General features: G+C 38.5%; 1 protein-coding gene across 2 annotated transcripts in view; it reads right to left on the bottom strand.

Moving 5' to 3' along the window:
* The window catches only part of PPP1R3A (protein phosphatase 1 regulatory subunit 3A), a 64,135-nt gene that overhangs the window by 20,451 nt on the left and 25,202 nt on the right, over positions 1–18,482 (bottom strand). The window contains exon 6 of one of the 2 annotated variants that reach the window (XM_083820627.1): positions 15,408–16,067. In XM_083820627.1, coding sequence (XP_083676753.1) covers positions 15,408–16,067 — 660 coding nt within the window. Of the gene's footprint in view, positions 1–15,407; positions 16,481–18,482 lie in introns of those variants that run through there. The other variant, XM_083820626.1, reaches the window with a different exon arrangement.

Raw genomic sequence — 18,482 nt, 5'->3', positions numbered from 1 at the left:
GATTGTTTTTGTCAGACAACATTTCCAAGCCAACATTTCCAAGTGTGAGCTGGCTGTAGCAACACAGTGAGCAGGGTTCTGCAGTAATATGTCAGAGAGTAATGTGTCCCAGTAACAAAAGATTTCCAGGAAATGCTCATGTCCCAGCACCAGGCACTGGTAAGAACTCCTTACCAGTTCAAGAATTTCAAGAAAGATTATTTCAGACTGGAACAGGTGCAGAAGAGAACTACAAGAAGACGAGCGGGATGAAAATCATAACCAAGGAGGCAAACAGTATTTCTATTTTTAGTTTAGCAAAATATAGAAAGGAGAGGAGAAATAAATGTCCTCTATTTAAATAGCAAAGAGGTAAATACTGAGAGGGCAGAAAAGATATTAAGCAGCAAGACTCTGTTAATATATTAATAGAAAGAGTTGCCAAGAACATTTGTTGTGGAAACTTAAAAGATTTGTAAGCATTAGAAAAGCACATCCTGGACCAATTTTTCAGTGCAAGTACCAGATGCAAGCAATTGAGAAGGTCTCGTCAAGGAAACACACTTTTGTGAATAGGCTTGTACAACAGGTTTCCCAGCGGATAAGACTTCATGGTCCCCCAGTCCCAGTCCAGCCCTATATTATACTCTCCTTCGTAGCTATATGCCCTGAGAGTTAGTGCTCATTTCATCATAACAGCAGGTGCTTTGGTCTAGGCTACACAAGGATTGGGCCTATAGCCAGGAGCTACTAATCTCTTCATAATGGGTGGAGTTCTTATAGCTTGTCAAGGTTTTAATTCACACAAATATTTGGCAGAAATTGTGTCTGTATGTTTGTATAACCTGCCACACAGTTTGCATTGTTCTGTGTTATATCCATTTATGTTGTACCTTTACACTTAAATTACAAGATATTTATTTTACAGAATATGAGAGAAAACTAACATTGTCAGAATATAGAGTATGGAAAGATAAAAGGTTACCTGTCAATTTATTTAAATTAATGTAACGAATAATTTTATACCATCTTATATTTAAATGTGGAAATATTTTATTCAGTCTGAAATGTAAGGAGGTATGGTGATGTTAAGATATTTAAAAATATATATTTCTCAAATAATTAGTTAAAAATATATATAAGAGAGAAAAATTGGGGATATTATTTTATTTTAAAATCCAGATAAGATTAGACCATCACAGAATCTTTCATGCTTCTGGATTTTACTTCAAGGCGTACTCAAAATCAAAATGATCCTTCTTCTGAAGCTGAGCTGAAGCTAAAATAAGAGGACTTGGCAAGACTTAAGTGTTAACTATACAGTAATTCTGTTTTAATATCAGGTCTAATTTCTAAACCTAAGAGAAGCCCAATGTACTATCAATATTCAATACAATTGGTCCTTTTGTATCTAGTGCTGAAAATAGCCAGGCTTGCTAAAGAATTATTCCACTGTGATGTAAACAACATATGAGATTCTTGAAAAGAAGTAGTTAAATGTGTTGGTAATATTTTATTGAGAACCAGGAGAGGAATAAGCAAATCCATGCAAGTAAGTGGTTAGGTTTGAGATGTCACTGGAGACCAACAGTGATCCTGCAGAACTGTAATCCCTCAGACCTAAGGAGAAGTGGAAGGATTGAGGAGGGAAGATCTGTTGGTTTGGCTTGGTTTGTGTTGTATTAGAAGCAGAATGAAGTAGAAAATGAAACAGCTACATTTATGTTAAAAACAAAAAAAAAAATCAAACAGCAATAAAAAATATTTTAAAAATTTTATGTGTGCATAGGAAGCATAAAGACTGCAAAATGCTTGAAGGAGTTAGGTTAAAATAGCAGTTCTGAGAAACCAAATAGTTTCTTTACATCAGGATTTTTCACATGTAATTCTGAACATCGGTAGTATCATAGGCAATGTCATTCAAAACCCACAAGCTTATAACAAAAACAAATTTCTAAGGAAGAAGGAATTTTGGAAAGAAGTAGGAAAACTAAGTACGCATGAAGTTCTTAACAGAGCTTTAATATTGTATTAATTTGTTTGTATGACACAGTAGAGTAAAAATCTCTCTCTCTCTCTCTTTTTTTTTTTTTTTTTTTTTTTTTTTTTTTTTTTTTTACTGATATAAACCCTGTAAACTTTTGGCTTACTGGAAAATTACATTGAAAACCTTCCTCTATTACTGGCCTTAAAATACCAGTGCAACAGAGGAGAAAATACTAACAAAACCAAATCATGCAGAGAAGAAAATGCTTTATTTGTAAGTAAAAACATAAGCTTGATTCTGGTCTCATTATGGTGAGACTACCACTGAAGGTACATCCCAGCCACCCTTTGGGATCTAGATGAAAATCATGTCCTGGCCTGTCTGTCTATGTACAACTTGTGAAAGGGTTTTAACATCTACCAAGAATCCCAGTACATGGATCTCTGAAGTGTGCACTTTCGAGTGGTGGGCTCTCCATAATTATTTCAATTCTATTTCCCTCACTGACTATATGAAACGAGTATTTAACGAATAAAGATAAACTCATTCCTTGCCTCCATAAGGCTCAGTCCAAAATTCGCCATAGGGACAAGTCTCCTACTGCTTAAGATTGATGACCATGTTATCAATTGTTGAAGTTATAGTCTTATAATATAACCTCTCGAGGATTTCTTATCACACATGTTTCCAACACCCTATAAATACTAGTCCCAAGCTCTGGTGCTGCCAGAGAATTCACAGCATAGCTCAAGAAGGGGAGGCACCACCTTGGCTTGAAGCCACCTTTGTGCTCCCTGGGGCCTGGCTTCACTGTGCCTGAGCACAAGCGGAGCCTGTCAGATGGCATGGAGATGACAGGGAGGCTGAGGATTACCTTCCCATGCCTGTTGCTACACCAGCGTAAGAGGGTATTTACCTTATTCCTACTCTAGAGAATTTCTATTCCAGGAGGCTGTGCCTGTTGGAGGTCTGCCAAACAGCCTTCCCATAGCACAGTGCTTCACCCGTTATTTCCAGGCACCTGAAAGTCAAGAGGCTACAAAATGCCTGCAGCAGAGCTGTATGCAGCAGGGTATCCTCATGTGCAACAACCTCTCTGTGGTGGAGAGGAGTCCTGAAGTGCTCTGCTTCCCAGGAGCATACCATACCGTGCCTGGTAGCTGCACCTGGCAGTGCTGGCCACATTGGAGCCCGCCAGGCTGGTGGGCAGCAGGACCTGGCCTCATTCTCCAGGTCTGCCTGCAAGTTGTACCTACCCAGGAGTTGAGCTCCCTGCAGATAAACGGAAAGAGTCTTGATAAAGCTAAGGAGAGAAATCATTGTTATTGCAGGAACTGGTGCTTATATCTCGTTTGTTTACCTGCACGTTTTGTCTAAATGAAGGCAGAATATTATTTTTATGAACGGTATGCTCTCATTTGGAATTGACACTAATGAATGCAAGGCCCTTTCCCCCTCTTGTTTGTACCATCAAATTAATTAGCTCTATTGTGACATCAGTATTTTTCTCAAGCAGTTCAAGGCTTGAGCATTTTCCTTTCTTTTTCTAAAGGGCATCTTCAGTGCCCTTTATCTACCATAAGAATCATGCATCACTTGTATTTTTCACAACTAATGCTGTTTATTATAAAAACTGATTGTGATGTGAAGATTGTTATACTGTGTGGCAAATTGCCCAAACAATTACTGTAAATGCATGAGCCATAAACTGTACTGCCAAGGACACTGGTAGGTTAGCTCCTATAAAAGAAACAATTAGAGTCTGAGGTGAAAATAATAGAGATGAGATGACAGTTATTGAAAAGGCAGAACATCCAGTTTAATGTTGTAAATATAGGTTTGTGGATTACACTGATGGTTTTAAAGTGTTCATGGCTTACTGAATGGAATAGAATATTACATACTTTAGAATGGGACTGTAATTATTATTCCTTTTTAATTGTGATGTCTGATGCATTTGCGAGTAGTTGTTGAGAACATCCTCACATTAGACTGATCCTAGTTCTAAATTATCATCCTGCTCCAAGGGTTTTCTTTTTTTTTTCTTTTTTTTTTTTTTAACTTTCTTTTACTTTTTTAGCATTTTGTTGTTCAGGGTCTATTCTGAACAAAGTATTTTCTCTTGAGGAACTTAGAGTGCTTAGAGGGTTACAGCAATAATTATTTCAGTTTCAGCCTACACACTTCACTGCTTTAAATCATCATTAGAAGTTTCATCCCTCAGCAACTCCTGCTGAGACTGTCTCAAACTCCTAAAAACCGTTAGATAAGAATAGCTTATCTTTGTAACAATTTGTATATAATGGTATTGATAAGAATTTGCTAGAAATTAAGGGAATACATTTTTCCTGAGGAATCATCTAAATACAGAATAAGACGCTTTTTTTTTTTTTTCCTACGATTACTAAAGAATTTCAATCATTCAAACAAGATTTGCATCAAATAAATATTAGGGTGCAGTAAAAAAGATGTGCGCTGTATGAGAAGACACATTGCGATAGACATTGGTAGATGTGAAAAAAATATAAGAAAAGAAACATTACTACCTGAGATAATTAAAGGGTCCTCTGCTTTTTTAAGAGACGACATAGGGATAAAATTCAAATATTGTTCCCTATGGAGAGTGCTAGCCAACTGGACAATTATGATTGACCAAGAAGGCAGAGAACCTGGGCATGCACGATCAAAACTGGACAGAGTGTCTGTCCCTGGTTTGCGAGGAGAGGACAAAGTGAGCAGCAGAACAAAGACAGCAAACAGCAAAAGGCAGTCAGTGTCAACACTGCAGCATATATGATCTCTGAAGTACCAAATCCATTAGTAGGGGAAAAAAAAATCAGTTAAAGTGGCTCTGAAAGAAAGTTGCAAGAAACTAAGTGCTCAGCTGTACCACCTTTCAGGGAAATGTTCTAAGTAATTTTAAGGCTTTTACTTATAAGGCTTTACTTAAGAAGGGCTGTTCTTAGTGGTTGTGCTCAAGTTAGGAGCATCACAGCCATGTCATATAGTGATCAAATGATACTGAAGCTCGGCTAACACCATTTCTTATTTCTGGTCTTTTAGTTTACACTCCTAACACACATCTGAATTTCTACTTATACGACTACTCCACTTGAAAATATGGCTGATTCCTACCTAAGAGTTTTCAGCTTCAGATGATTCCACGTTGTAGAGATGCTGTGTGTGCCAGAACCACAAAGTTTCTGTTTCATGTCAGTGCAATGTGCATGTGCCACCTGTGGCAGTACCATTGCTTTTTATTTGTGTCTACATTTTTTAAGAAGGTATTTGAAAAACACAAACACAACAGGAAAATAATTTAAACAATGTGGAAAACAATTGTTTAAATTACATTGTTAGATTCTAAATAATTGAGACCACACAGAAAGAGTTACAGAAATTAAAGCAAAAACTGGAAAAAAAAATTATCAACAGATATAAATGAATGGCCATGTGAACATTAAGTAGAAAATACTGAATAGTTTTTAAAAAATATTATGCTGTTACAAGTGATCCTATTAGAATGAAGCTGTATGTAAAATCAGAACCTTTATTACAAATCTAGGCAGCATTGATTTTCTTATATGACCTTCAACTACCAGAAATGTTAGAGAAGGCTCCATCTAGTCCTTAGTAAATAGGTGTCACCAAACAAATGGGACTGACACTAATTAGCTCCCTTGTTGATAGTCAGGACACAGAGGATAGAAGCATGGAGACAGTGACCCGCTCATCGTTAGAGTGGTAGGTGAGGATATTTGCACACTGGCACAGCAATGGAGGTCTGCACCGAAGCTACCATTTTGAAACTATGCTGTGAACAGAAGACTGCGTTATCAGGAGAATCAGTTTAGCAACATTCACAAGCAGTTTGCACAAAAATAGAGTCTAAAAGAACCTCTCTTTAAGCGTTTGAAATCTGAGAAAGAGAATATTAACTTGTGGTATTCCCCTACCTGGAAAATACAGGAAATACCTGTTAGTTTGGGTCATCTCATGACCCAGAAAAGGGCTGAAACCAGAAAAGAGCAAAAGGTGGGCCTGCGAAAGGACAAATAAAAGACTGTCAGTAGCTTCTAAACAAGGAGAAATTGGAAAGGAAGTTTGGAAAGTGGAGTGGAAAAAGATGCTAAGAATAAGCAGTATATAGTATGATGATTAATAGTATCGAGGGGAACAATTGATCAAGAGAGCAGCTGTGAGGGAATTTGAGTGTTTTTTTCTGAAAAGATAATTCCCAGAAGGGTTCAGGCAATGTTTGTAATAAACCTATTTTTATTAAGATTATTGGATTGGTGCTATCCAGGGGATTATATTTTCCAATTACTAATATTTTCATTTTTCAGTCCTAGTTTATGATTGAAGCAGGGACATAGGTGGCACAGAACAAAATGCATTGGCCTGGTTTGGGATGAGAATAATCACTGCCTCAAAGCAAACAGAGTCCCAAGAAATTAGTCTTTATTTTCTAGCTCATTAAAAAAGACCTTGAGTTTTAATGCCAAAACATTCATACATTTATTTATTTTTTTTAATACAGATGCATATCTGTCCTTTTGAAGATTTTAGTGCCTGTGTGTCTGAAAAGGGAGCACAATCCAATTTGGTGCCAGGTTCTAACCTTTAACATAGCCTTGTCTATCCCCAAATCTCATTATTATAGATATAAAGAACACACACACGCACACACACAGAAAAAAAAAAAAAGAAAAAAAAAGTCTCAAATCAATCTGAAACTATGAACTATGAACTAAGTAACTATGAAAAGGCAGACTGCAACTTTTGTCAGGCTTTCTTATAGCCCGTCATGACTGTGGTACCTTGTTATGATATCTACATAAAAATGTTGAAAAGAAAACAGGTCAGAAGTCTTGTTACACCACTGTTTTGTACATGGAAGTGTCAGAAATCTGCTTAAGTCCCTTGACAGATTGGGCTAGCTACTTCAGCAACAAGGAAGTTTTTTAGGGAAAGATTCCCTTGGAAAAAGCTAGAAGATCTATCAACAACTCCATTGTCAATTAGGGGTGCAACATCTTACTGCTGGGGTGCCTATCTCCAGGAGTCAAGTTTCCTAAGCAATAAGCTCAGTCTGAGGTCAGAGGAGAACTTTCTCTGGTTGCTATTTTGTCTGGAAGGGACATGGTAAAATATCAAAATGATGTTGTAGAAAGGAGTTGGGGGTGGAGGGCTTTTGTTTTTCTCTTGCTTTTTTCTCCCATTGTTTTAAAAGACGTAGGAGAGAAAAGCAAGTACCATCAACAGGTCTTGCAATTCCTCCAAGCTGGACATATTTTGGGTAGATCTGAGAAGAAAAAGTCCTTAGGCTGTGTGGCACCTGGTCTTTCCTTGGAACTTAGCTGGAGGAAAAAAAAAAAAAAAAAAAAAAAAAGGAACAGTCCTCTACCAGCATGTCAGGGGACAGTCATTTCCTAGAGGCTGACTGCAGTATGCTGAGGCACGTACACAGGAAGATGACAGATGCCTTAGAGATAGACGGATGGCAGTCAGGTGAGACTAAAGCACAGATACCAGAAGAACAGAATGGGTGACCACAAAAATCCCTAGGCAGTCATTCTCAAGAGAGGACAAATCTAGTCTAAAATTTGGAAGGCACTTCTAAACTCAGTAAATATCTTAACATCTGAAATTTCCAGGTGTTATCACCATGAGAAGAGACATTTATAACTTTTTCCCCATACACTACCTTACTCTTACATAGCAAGAAGGTCACTGTGATAAATATCAATATTTCTCACTTGGTTTGTCAATGTTCAAAATGGTTGCACCTATGTTTAAGCAATTTGAACACTGTGAATAACATCTGACTATGTAAATGAATATTTCTATGAAGAAAATCTAACCTAAAAAATAACCTCAGGGATACTGGTGCAAATTTACTGAAGTAACTGGGGAGAGAGAAAGACTGACAAACTCCACAACTATCACAACATGAAAGGCTTGAACATCTTACACTACTAGAAGCCATAAATGTTATTGTAGGAACAACTACTATGTGTCAATTAAAAATTTAAAGGCAAGTTCACTTGGTGCACCCAAGTGCCAGATAAGAAAAAAACTGCCAGCTTTACCTAGCTCACATGGACTCTTCACAGTAGCACTACATTCAATTGCATATTTCAGTGCTCTTCAGTGCTCTTTAGGGCTGTTATTAGTAACCAGCAGTAATAAATCTTTGGGTTTAGTGTCAGAGTATCAGCTGGCTCTACAGATCAGGAGAAGGAGACTGGAGAGACAGCCAGAAAACCAAGCCCCCCATTATGCCTTGGCATATCAACTAATATTTTTGTGTGTGTCACTGAAGGCCTAGGGATCAAATAGCCACTTCTAACATATTCCCTCAGTGTTTAAAAGGTCTTAGCTCTTCCTTTGCCCTGAGGTAGGGACTGTATTTAGCTTGAAAAGTATTTGTTTGGACATATTTTTCTATTTTATGTAACTGAGAAAATAAACCATCAACAGTTTATGTTAAAAATATGATAGACGATCGGTTCTCTGGAGTTACACTGTCATTGAGTCAATTGCTTCAATTTTCAGAGCTGCAGAGCTATGGCTGGATCATAGCTTAAAGTTCCTAATCAGAATAAACAGCTCAGATGACACAGGTAGTGAATGCATTGATTAAAAATGCCTCTAGTGCTCTCAGTTAACGTCTCACTGACTTTAAATATCTTTTCAGGACTAACATTTAGCCAAGTCAAGATGAATGTAATAGAACATTTTTTTCTAAATGAACATTTAGAAACTGCAATAACTGGACAGTGGACAGGAGACAGAATATTGAAATATTCCTTACCAGCTCGGGTCAACTTGCTAAACAGGTATCTAACTAAACAGAAGAGTCATTAAACAATAGAATACAGGAGCAATGTATTTCTATTTGTCCAAAGGTATGTCACGAGTATGGTTAGCAAGTGTCTATTTGATATGTGTATGCCATTCTCATCCATAAATTCCACCTGTTTTTTTGGCATTTCTGTGATAGCTTTCAAAGCCTTATGCCATTAGCTTAGATATCCATCCTTAGGGTCTTTAAGATATTTCATATTTAAAATATTAAGTGTGTCTGGATTTTGAAATATTGTGATTAGATAAATAGAAAAAAGACAAATTAAACCACTGAGTGTAGTACCTGTCCAAGTAGGATTGTTCCCTGCAGAATATTTTAAGTGGTTTATCTTAGCTTATTTTAATTGACTTTGGAGACTAAGGCTATAGCAATTTCCTCAGAAGATAATTCTACCGTCACTATTAAGAAACACTTCCTAACATTCAGCCTTAGTTCCACAGCTTGTTTTTACCCCACTTGTCTGAAAATTATATTTTAGACCACCTTAAATTGTCTCCCCAATAATCACACTCTTGAAGTACCTGGAGAAGTGTTATTTTGATGCCTACCTACTTCTACAACTGGCAAAGACTGGCATTGACCAGGAGGCAGGAGAAGGGCTGGGAATACCAGGTTAGAGTCAGCAGCAGAGGAGTGCTGCTTTTAGCTGGCTCCCTGTGAATGGATAGCTTCTCTAGCAGCTGCTCTGCTGGTAAAAACAGTGACTGCAGTCACTTGCTAATAATAGTAATAAACTTTAGTCAAATCCCATATCTGTATGCTGATCAAGGTGTAACTTGTGACTTGAGATGCCAGAAACAACCTTGAGATTAAATAGTAGTACACAAAGAAGATGTATATTTTAACACCTTTTCAGCTCTCCTTTTCCCTTTCTGATTATGATGTGAAATAATCAAAAGAACAAGGATTAAAAGGGAATATAATTTAAATGTCGTATTTTAGATGAACCGGCTGGGAATAATACAGTTTTTCCTCCTAGCAAAGTATATGCAAAACTAAACATCTTCCTCAGAAGTCCTCGTTTTTTAAATGGTTTGTGGGAAAGACCAAGAGGAGGTGATGCAGAACTGCATTTATCAGCACAACTAGGCTCAGGTTTGCCATCCACCTGTGGAAGACTGAGCACACTGCAGTCCTGCCAGAACATAACACAGAATCACAGAACAACTGAAGTTGGAAGGGACCTCTGGAGGTCATCTGGTCCAACACTCCTTCTCAGTCAGGGCCACCTAGAGCAGGTTGCCCAGAACAGCTTGTGAAGATCTCCAAGGGTAGAGACTCCGCAACCTCTCTGGACAACCTGTGCAGTGCTCAGTGACCCACAGAGGAAAGAAGCTCTTCCTGATGCTCAAAGGGAACATTCTGTGTTCCAGTTTGTGCCCATTGCCTCTTGTTCTTTCACTGGGCACTACTGAAAAGAGCCTGGCTCCATTCTCTTTGCTTTCTACTTTCAGGTAATTGTACACACAGATATGATCCCCCTGAGCCACCTCTTCTTCAGGATGAACCAGCCTTTCCCAGCCCCTCCCAGCCTTTCCTTATTGGGAGAAATGCTCCAAGCCCTTTATCATCTTCATAGACCTTCTTTGGTCTCTCCGTTATGTTCATGTCATTCTTGTACTGGGGAGCCCAGAACTGGACACAGGTGTGGCCTCACTAGGGCTGAGTAAAGAGAAGGAACACCTCCCTCAACCTGTTGGCAATACTTTGCTTAACACAGCCCAGAATATCATTGGCCTTCTTTGTGGCAAGGGGACATTTTTGGTTCACGTGTCTTCAGCAACGTACTTACTTTGCCTTCCATCAGAAAGTGGATGAGACTGGAGCTGAAGACAGGAGAGTACTCATGCACAGAAGAAATTCACTGACAGTTGCATTAAGATTATTCAGTATTTATGCTGATGAAAATTGGCATTGGTGACCCACAGACCAGATTTTTTTTAATCTCTTCCTTCTCATCACACATTTTACATAGAGCAGCTCTTGTATGAGACATCACCTATTTTGTGTTCTTTTTGAGAGACATCATGGAGGGAAATAAATTGATGTACTGCCATTCAGAGAAAAGAACGTCCAGCAATTACCAGAAAAACACAGGATCAACATCATTTCAGAGTGATACATTTGTGGGCTTAGAGAGTTAAGAGTGGGATAACTAACAGTTATGACAAACATATTAGCTTCCCTTTCCTTGTCAGAGGACAGGAGTCCAAATACATTTTAGCCTTTTGAGAAACATTTCTCATTCTTATCAGCCATTTTCCTCTTGTTGCTGTTCCAATTGCTCTCTTGACAGATGGCAAATCAGGACCAAGCACAGAAATAAGGTACAGCCTCACCAGTGACTGGCCACAGGGGGGGGAAAGGTTTGCAGGTCGTTATCACTGCGCCGTGCACCATGATCTACGGGATTTTGCCTCATGCAACACACAACCAGTCCCTGTCTCATCAGACCGATGCAGGTGCCTGGGGTCCACAACAAAATCACGTGGTCCAAACCTGAGGACCAGGAGAAATTTGTGTTCAGAATCATTATCCATGTCCCAAAATCAAAAGCCAAACAAAAAGAGGAAAAACTGGAGCTGATACAATTCAATTACATTTTTCTTGATGTTTAGATGTTTGTATATATGATGGAAATGAGGACTGTTTTCTGACATGAGCTCTCTTTTTTTTCTTTCTTATTTTTTTCTTTTTTTTTTTTCTTTTTTCCAGTGGCAACCTTCACATTTTTAGGAGTCATTTTTTCCCCAAAAATATGAGTATGTACAAGTTAAATGCACACTTTCAGATAGACTTAAAGTAATTAATTCAGACACTATTGTTTCAAATTATACTTTGTTCCTATGAATCTTCAAGTTTTTCGAAAAACAATAAAAATTGTTAAAATTTATATTGGAGAGAATTTTTGCATGGAAAAATACAGTTGGAAGCGAATATTTTATGAAAGTTTGGGAGAAGACTATTTTTTCTTGTCTAGGCATAGAAGCAAAAGCATGTAAAACATGGAATGAATAGGCATGTGGTTTTGATCATCCGAATCCAGATAGTTTTCAACATTAATTATTCCATGCAGCTTTGCCTTTTGCTACCATATTTTTCAGGTGTGATTTTTGAGGGTTGAGTCCATTTTGATTTTATTTTTTAATAATGATGTCGGTAGCCATCTCATTGGCCTTATTCACACAACTTTGTCCTGGTTCATATTCTTAAGGGTAACATGATACAGTCATATTGTTTTTCCTCAGTAACTTCCTCTGAAAGTGCATATTATTACTTTCACTTAACTAACGCAAATAATCCTCGCTAATGACATTTAATGAGCCACACAAGTATGCCCTAGAGTGGATCAGACTATCTGCTTAAAAAACATAATTCTTTAACAGTCTTATTTTTTAACTGGAAAGGTAAATTGCACATTTTAAGAGAAAGTATAAATATCTTAGAGCCAAGATTTAAAAAATAAAATGATAACAGTTTTCTGAATTTGAACTAGGGGCTTAAATAAGTGCCCTTTTTAAATATCATTATATTTAGGTTGCTATAAAGAAATCATCAATTTAAGATGTCCAGTTTGTGGACATAGATAACAATATTACTTACCTGTGTGATCCATAGGTAAAATTGTTACTAATTCTCTGTATATCTGTTTGCATTTCTGCAGCTTCTAGGACAACCTAGTTATGGTCCAGGACCCCACTTTGCTAAATACTCTGTATACATACAGCACGGCACATATATGTAGAGTTTATAATTTATATGTAGAGTTTATAATTTGAGCATAAAACAAGAGGAGAAAGAGAGAAAAAGAAGGGGGGGTGCTTGTCAAGGAGAGCAGGGAAACAGACGGCACTGTTCAACATGATATGAAGTAGTCACAGCACATCATCAGCCTCACTTTGCCAATTTTGGGGGGTTTGTTTTTCTTGAGATTTTTTATAGACATCAAAGCAAAAGAGTTTTAATGAGGGTCTGAAGGAGAATAATGAGGTACTTTTGCAGATGTCTGCAGGGTGTTCCTCCTCACTCAAAGGGGCAACATGTACAAAGACACTTTGAAAAACAAGTGAGCAATGGAGGTTGGCATCTTAGTTCTTTTGAAACGAAAGGCCCTGATGGTGACCTCATTTACACTGGTGAAAGCTGTAACTCCTGTGAAGTCAATGAAGTCCCTGTAGCATAAAATTGGTCCTGGATTACAATCTGCCAGCACTGTCTTTCAGCAGCCATAGAGACCACTGAAACGGTATTCCAGAAATACTTGTAGCACATTTTTTTCACTTAATGTAAGGACTCTTTACATCCTTCTGCCACTAAAAAGTGTCTTGAAAGTGCATGTAGGTAACTGTTTGCCAAAAATGTGTAACAGATCTTAATGTAAACAAGAACCTGATCACTTTGTTTTTAATGTCAGAAATTGTTATGTGTGTACATGTGTATACATGAACAAATATGTATGTGTGTGCATACATATGTATGCTTACATATGTATATATATATACACATTTATATGTGCACACAGACACACACACATATACATATATGCATTCTGGTACGTACTGATATGGAGGGATACAACTTCACATCTCCGATAAGGGACAAGGTAATTTGGTGTTAGGAAGTAGACATGTTATCTTCCTTCCACTTTCTAATATATGTTTGTGGCTGAGGTATCTATAATATATTCAGCATATACATGCAAAAGAGCATTCCCCAGATTAAATGTTTCTACAATTTATACCAGCACCAGATATATCACTGCAGGGTTTTCAGGGAATTAAACTATTTTTTGTCACTTAACCTCAACTGCCCAATTGTATCTAAATTTGCAGGTCAGTCCCAAACACAGCTGGAAGCCCAGGGCTCCCTAAATTAAGACTCAGCTCTCCGTGTCCATCTCCTCCATGCAGGCTACCTGAACTCAGCCTGAAATCACACTGCCTGCATATGCCTGTGCTATCTGATATCAAGGCCCTTCTACAGAATACCTCAGGCTATCTTATTTACCCAGAATGAGTCATGTGACACTTCTTGAAGGACAGATACAACGTACAGAACCAGGCACAAATGTCAGGATCTGACCACACAGCAGACAAATGCGTTGAACCCTCTGCTCTTACGTACAAGAACATTCCCTGTGGAAGCACCAGTGAGCTGACTCAGGGCTGGCCCTAGAGATGCTTGCCAGGAGAGCTCTCTGGACTGTCTATGAACTGGACCTTGGGTTATCCCTGGGGACTGCTCTTACACCATGTTGGTGGTGCAGGCACTAAGTTGTATTTCACACATCCCCTCACAGGACTCATGCACTTAGAGCTGCCAGAGGTTCTCAGCACAGTGAGCCTGGGCTACAGGAGGAGACAGAACAGAGAGGCTCTGCTAGGGGAAGCCTTGGAGGATTCCCTTCTCTTTCAGCTCCAGCCACTGCCACAGGTTTGTTCCTGCTTCTCCACCAGTTCTGTTCAGTGGAAGAGTGCAGGCAGTTAAAACCTGGGAAATCAAACAACACCATCTTACTTGGCAAGAAAACAGGAAGTTTCTTGGAAACTTTCTTTTCTTGGAAGAAAACAGTTCAGAGATCTAAGTATTGCAGAGGATGCTGCAGGTAAAATATAGATTTGGTTCTGCAGAATTTCTATGGATTTAGAGGAATTTTACTAAACAAAAACCTGAGAATTAGATTTACATGGGCAACATTGTTTTACTTACAGAAACAAGGGGAGTTAAAAACAGAGTAGGAAGCTAAAAGTTACTGTTCCTGCGTTTCTCTCTTCATATAGGGTTAAGCTATAAGTTAACTACTGCCACTTTATAATCAACAGAATACTTGCCTACATTTAATCAGAACAATGTATATTGAATACATTTTATTGTTTTTATTATGATACCAATTCTGCCTTATAAATCGTTACTCATTTCACCGGTTGTGAAACAAAACATCAACCAATGGCAGGGAGAAGGATTTGTTACTCTAAGATGCACCTTGCAGAACAGCCCAGCCAATTGCAGAAAAGTTTGTACCAGCTATTCTAATTGCAACAGGACCCTTCCCTGAGTTACCAGCTTCCTGACCCACTGTTGCCATTTCTGTTTTAGTAGCTGCACATAGAGAATGAAATATGAAATATGAAATAAATTATGTGAAAATCCAGGATTTTTTTATCTTTTTAATTCTTGTTGACTTACCAAGGAACTGAATGTGAAGTGCTTTAAGCGTACAGCTACTTCAGTCTAGAGCAAAGTAGGCTCACCAGACCACTGATGTCAGCTCAGTTTATATGCTACAGAGATCAAAATCAGTACACAGCACATAATTTGTAGACCCTCACATTACTTTTCATATGAGTGGCATGCATGCCATATATTAAAACTACGATGTTTGATTCCAACCGTCTGCAGAAAACTACTGTCTGATATATGCAAGAGCTTTATTGAAAACAAGTTTTGGTCTGATTTATTATTTAAACAACAACAACAACAGTCAACATGGGAATATTGGCTTCAGCAAGTTAGAAAGTTAGAATTAGCCAGCTATTTTGTAAGTTAACAAAAGGGAAGATGTAACCTCACCTGCTTGGTGTTGTCTTTAAGCAGCCTTTAAGATGTCTATCAGTAGCTTCTCTGTGTGGTTTATTATCCAGCTTGGACACATTTTCTTTCTTGTGACAAATCAGAGTGTAGTTTTTGTCATCGTTGTTTGCCCAGAAAGTACCAATTGATGTCTCATATCGTATACAGAACTCCACTTTGGCTCCATCTCTCTGATAAGGAGGCACTAAAGAAATCTTAAAGCAGAATTGGTCAGTTTCACTGCCACAAGAATTAGGCATGAATTCTGCTAGGATATCGTAATAACTGACCCAGTCATCCAGTGTCATTCGAACATATACCTGCTTTTCAAAAGATACATTGAGGACTCTTATAATACCGTTCATACAGGTAATCCCAGGCAGGAACACAATTGACTCCAGCAGTACTTTCTGCTCTCGCACTTTTTGCAAAAGTTCTTCTTGGGAAGCAGGTAACGTAAACAGCTGAGATAAAAAAAATTCCTCCTGAGGGAACACTTCATCTTCTAAGTCATTATTTTGTGCTGTATTTGGAACTTCCCATGTATCAAACTCTTTAACAGACACAAGATCAAACCCAAATGCATCAGCAAACGAAACTTTTCTTGCAATGGTGGTGGGGGTATCTGCCTCCTCTTCCTCTGAAGAAGCAGAATTCCGCCTTCGGGGAAGTGGAGAGAAACGATGTTTAATGTCAGGTTTAACATCTTCATCTTCAGAAGAGAAATCATTCACAGTAGGGACTTCTAATAAGTTAGCCTTGCTAACCCTACTAGGTCCTTCAAAAGACTCCATTGGGCTCTCTGATATAAACTGAAAGAGAACTGTACAACTAGTAACAGCTGATATTTGAGACACTGTGATTTAAAACAAGGATTAATGTTACAGTTGACATTGCAAAAGGGAGTCAGACCTATTAATAGATGCTGTGGTGTGTTAGCTATGTTCTTCTGTCCTCCATCTGATAGTATTAGGTGTTATAATTTCAATTATACATTTCAAATATTGCATTCCCTATTTTTATATGGCTCTGTGTGCTATGAAGAAAAATAATACTTAAAATCTAACTGCACAAACAGCTATCTTTAGGTGATTGATCATCTTATGCTGCACGATAAATTGATCATGTTCCACAAATAAGGAGCTATTAATCTCTGATTAGTATGTATCAGGCAAATAGTTTCTATATTTTCAATTATTCCTGTATATGTTTTCAAGGCCTCCTTTTTTACAATGTTTAAAGGCATATAAGTACAATGCCACATCCTTCCTTGACCTCCAACCATGCTAAATCAGTGGGCCAGATCCTAGGACTATATCAGATATTTCTAGCTAAGGATTAGACATCAAAACTTAAATGAACCAGGAATGCTATAAAACATTGAAGTGAGTACACTGGAGATGAACTTGTAATACACCATTGTAAATATGACTGAATTTGCGACTAATTATATTATGAAATTATCTAGTGCTAGACTGCATATAGCATCATCCAGCCAAATGGAGAGAAAAGCACGTCACAAAATTAACTTGTGCAGCCAACCCTGAAATGCAAACCCTGTGCACAACAGCTATAAACAGGAGGAAGAAACACACTTCACTGTTTAAACGGTTTTCAACCTTTGTACAGGGTACCTTCCCACGATATTAAATGAAACTCTCAATCAACTTAATCAGTTAACATTTAGCTTCTACTTTTATGGCATACCATGCATGGAAAAATGCAGTGTTTGTGGGACAAAGATCATGAAATCAAAATGACACATTTTTGCTTCATATTACTTAATCTGTTTTCCTTGAGTTTCTCTCAAAGGGCAAACCTACACTATAATCTAATGGTGTAGTACAAGCTAATAAATATGACAGGGCTTGCTTTGAATTAACCGATTCAGAGACTGACAGCATTAGTGGCATCATCATGGATCTTGGAACAGGCCAGAAACCTAACTCATCATTTGCACTTTCAAATGGCTCAGGTCTTGCTGGCTGTCTTGAATCCTTTCTCCTGTTGTTATAGGTAATTTTAATCCTACACCATGAGAGCATCTCCAGCTCTTTCTAATGCTCCTCCACCTTAATCTCTGGACAGCTGTTCCACAAGACACAAAGGAGAGAGTCACAAAATAGCTTTCTATAAACTAAATAACTCCTACCACAGCCTGTAAATTTCTGGAATATTATTGATATTGAACCAGCACTGTACAATGCTGTATTTTTCAACAAGGGCTAACAGTGAAAGCATTGAAGACTTATTTTTTAAAGACAGATGGTAGTGCTATCCAGCCATGTATTCATGAGGGCCTAAGAAGGGAGTGAGATCTCCAGAGCTCCTTTCATGAAAGAGTCCAGACTTTCACTCACTGAAATCCCAGAAGCATCACTTCTACATGCTCCTGTGTACTGCCTTGCACATAGCTGCACAGCTGACTTGATGTATGCATATTTTGCCTTTGCACCATGCAAATAAGGTGCATTTTGGAAAATGAGGCTTCTTGCTCTAATGGCAACTCTATTTCTTAAGTCAATGTAATCTAAGAAAATACTACCGTGTAATTATGCAAACAAGGAGAACTTATTTATTACTCCTAATAGATACACCTGTTTCTGTTTCAAGAACACCAAGCTGAGTGGTCCAGCTGATGTGACAGAAGAAAGTGATGCCATCCAAAGGGACTTGGACAAGCTTGAGAAGTGGGCCCACATGAACCTAATGAGGTTCAACAGGTCGAAGTCTAAGGTGTTGCACCTAGGTCAGGGCAGTCCCAGGCAGGAGTACAAACTGGGAGAAGAACTCATTGAGAGCAGCCCTGCAGAGAAGGACTTGGGGGTTCTGGTGGACACAAAGGTTGACATGAGCTGTCAGTGTGCACTTGCAGCCCAGAAGGACAACTGCATCCTGGGCTGCGTCAACAGAGGTATGGCCAGCAGGGCAAGGGAGGTGATTGTGCCCCTCTGCTCTGCCCTAGTGAGGCCCCACTTGGAGTGCTGCTTCCAGGTCTGGGGCCCCCAGCACAAGAATGATGTGGGGCTGTTAGATCCTGTCCAGAGGAGGGCCACAAAGACGATCAGAGGCTGG

This window comes from Anser anser (genome assembly GCF_964211835.1).
Source record: "Anser anser genome assembly, chromosome: 1".
Taxonomy (NCBI): domain Eukaryota; kingdom Metazoa; phylum Chordata; class Aves; order Anseriformes; family Anatidae; genus Anser; species Anser anser.
The sequence above is the reverse complement of the archived record's forward strand: the minus strand, read 5'-3'. Positions and strand labels throughout refer to the sequence as shown.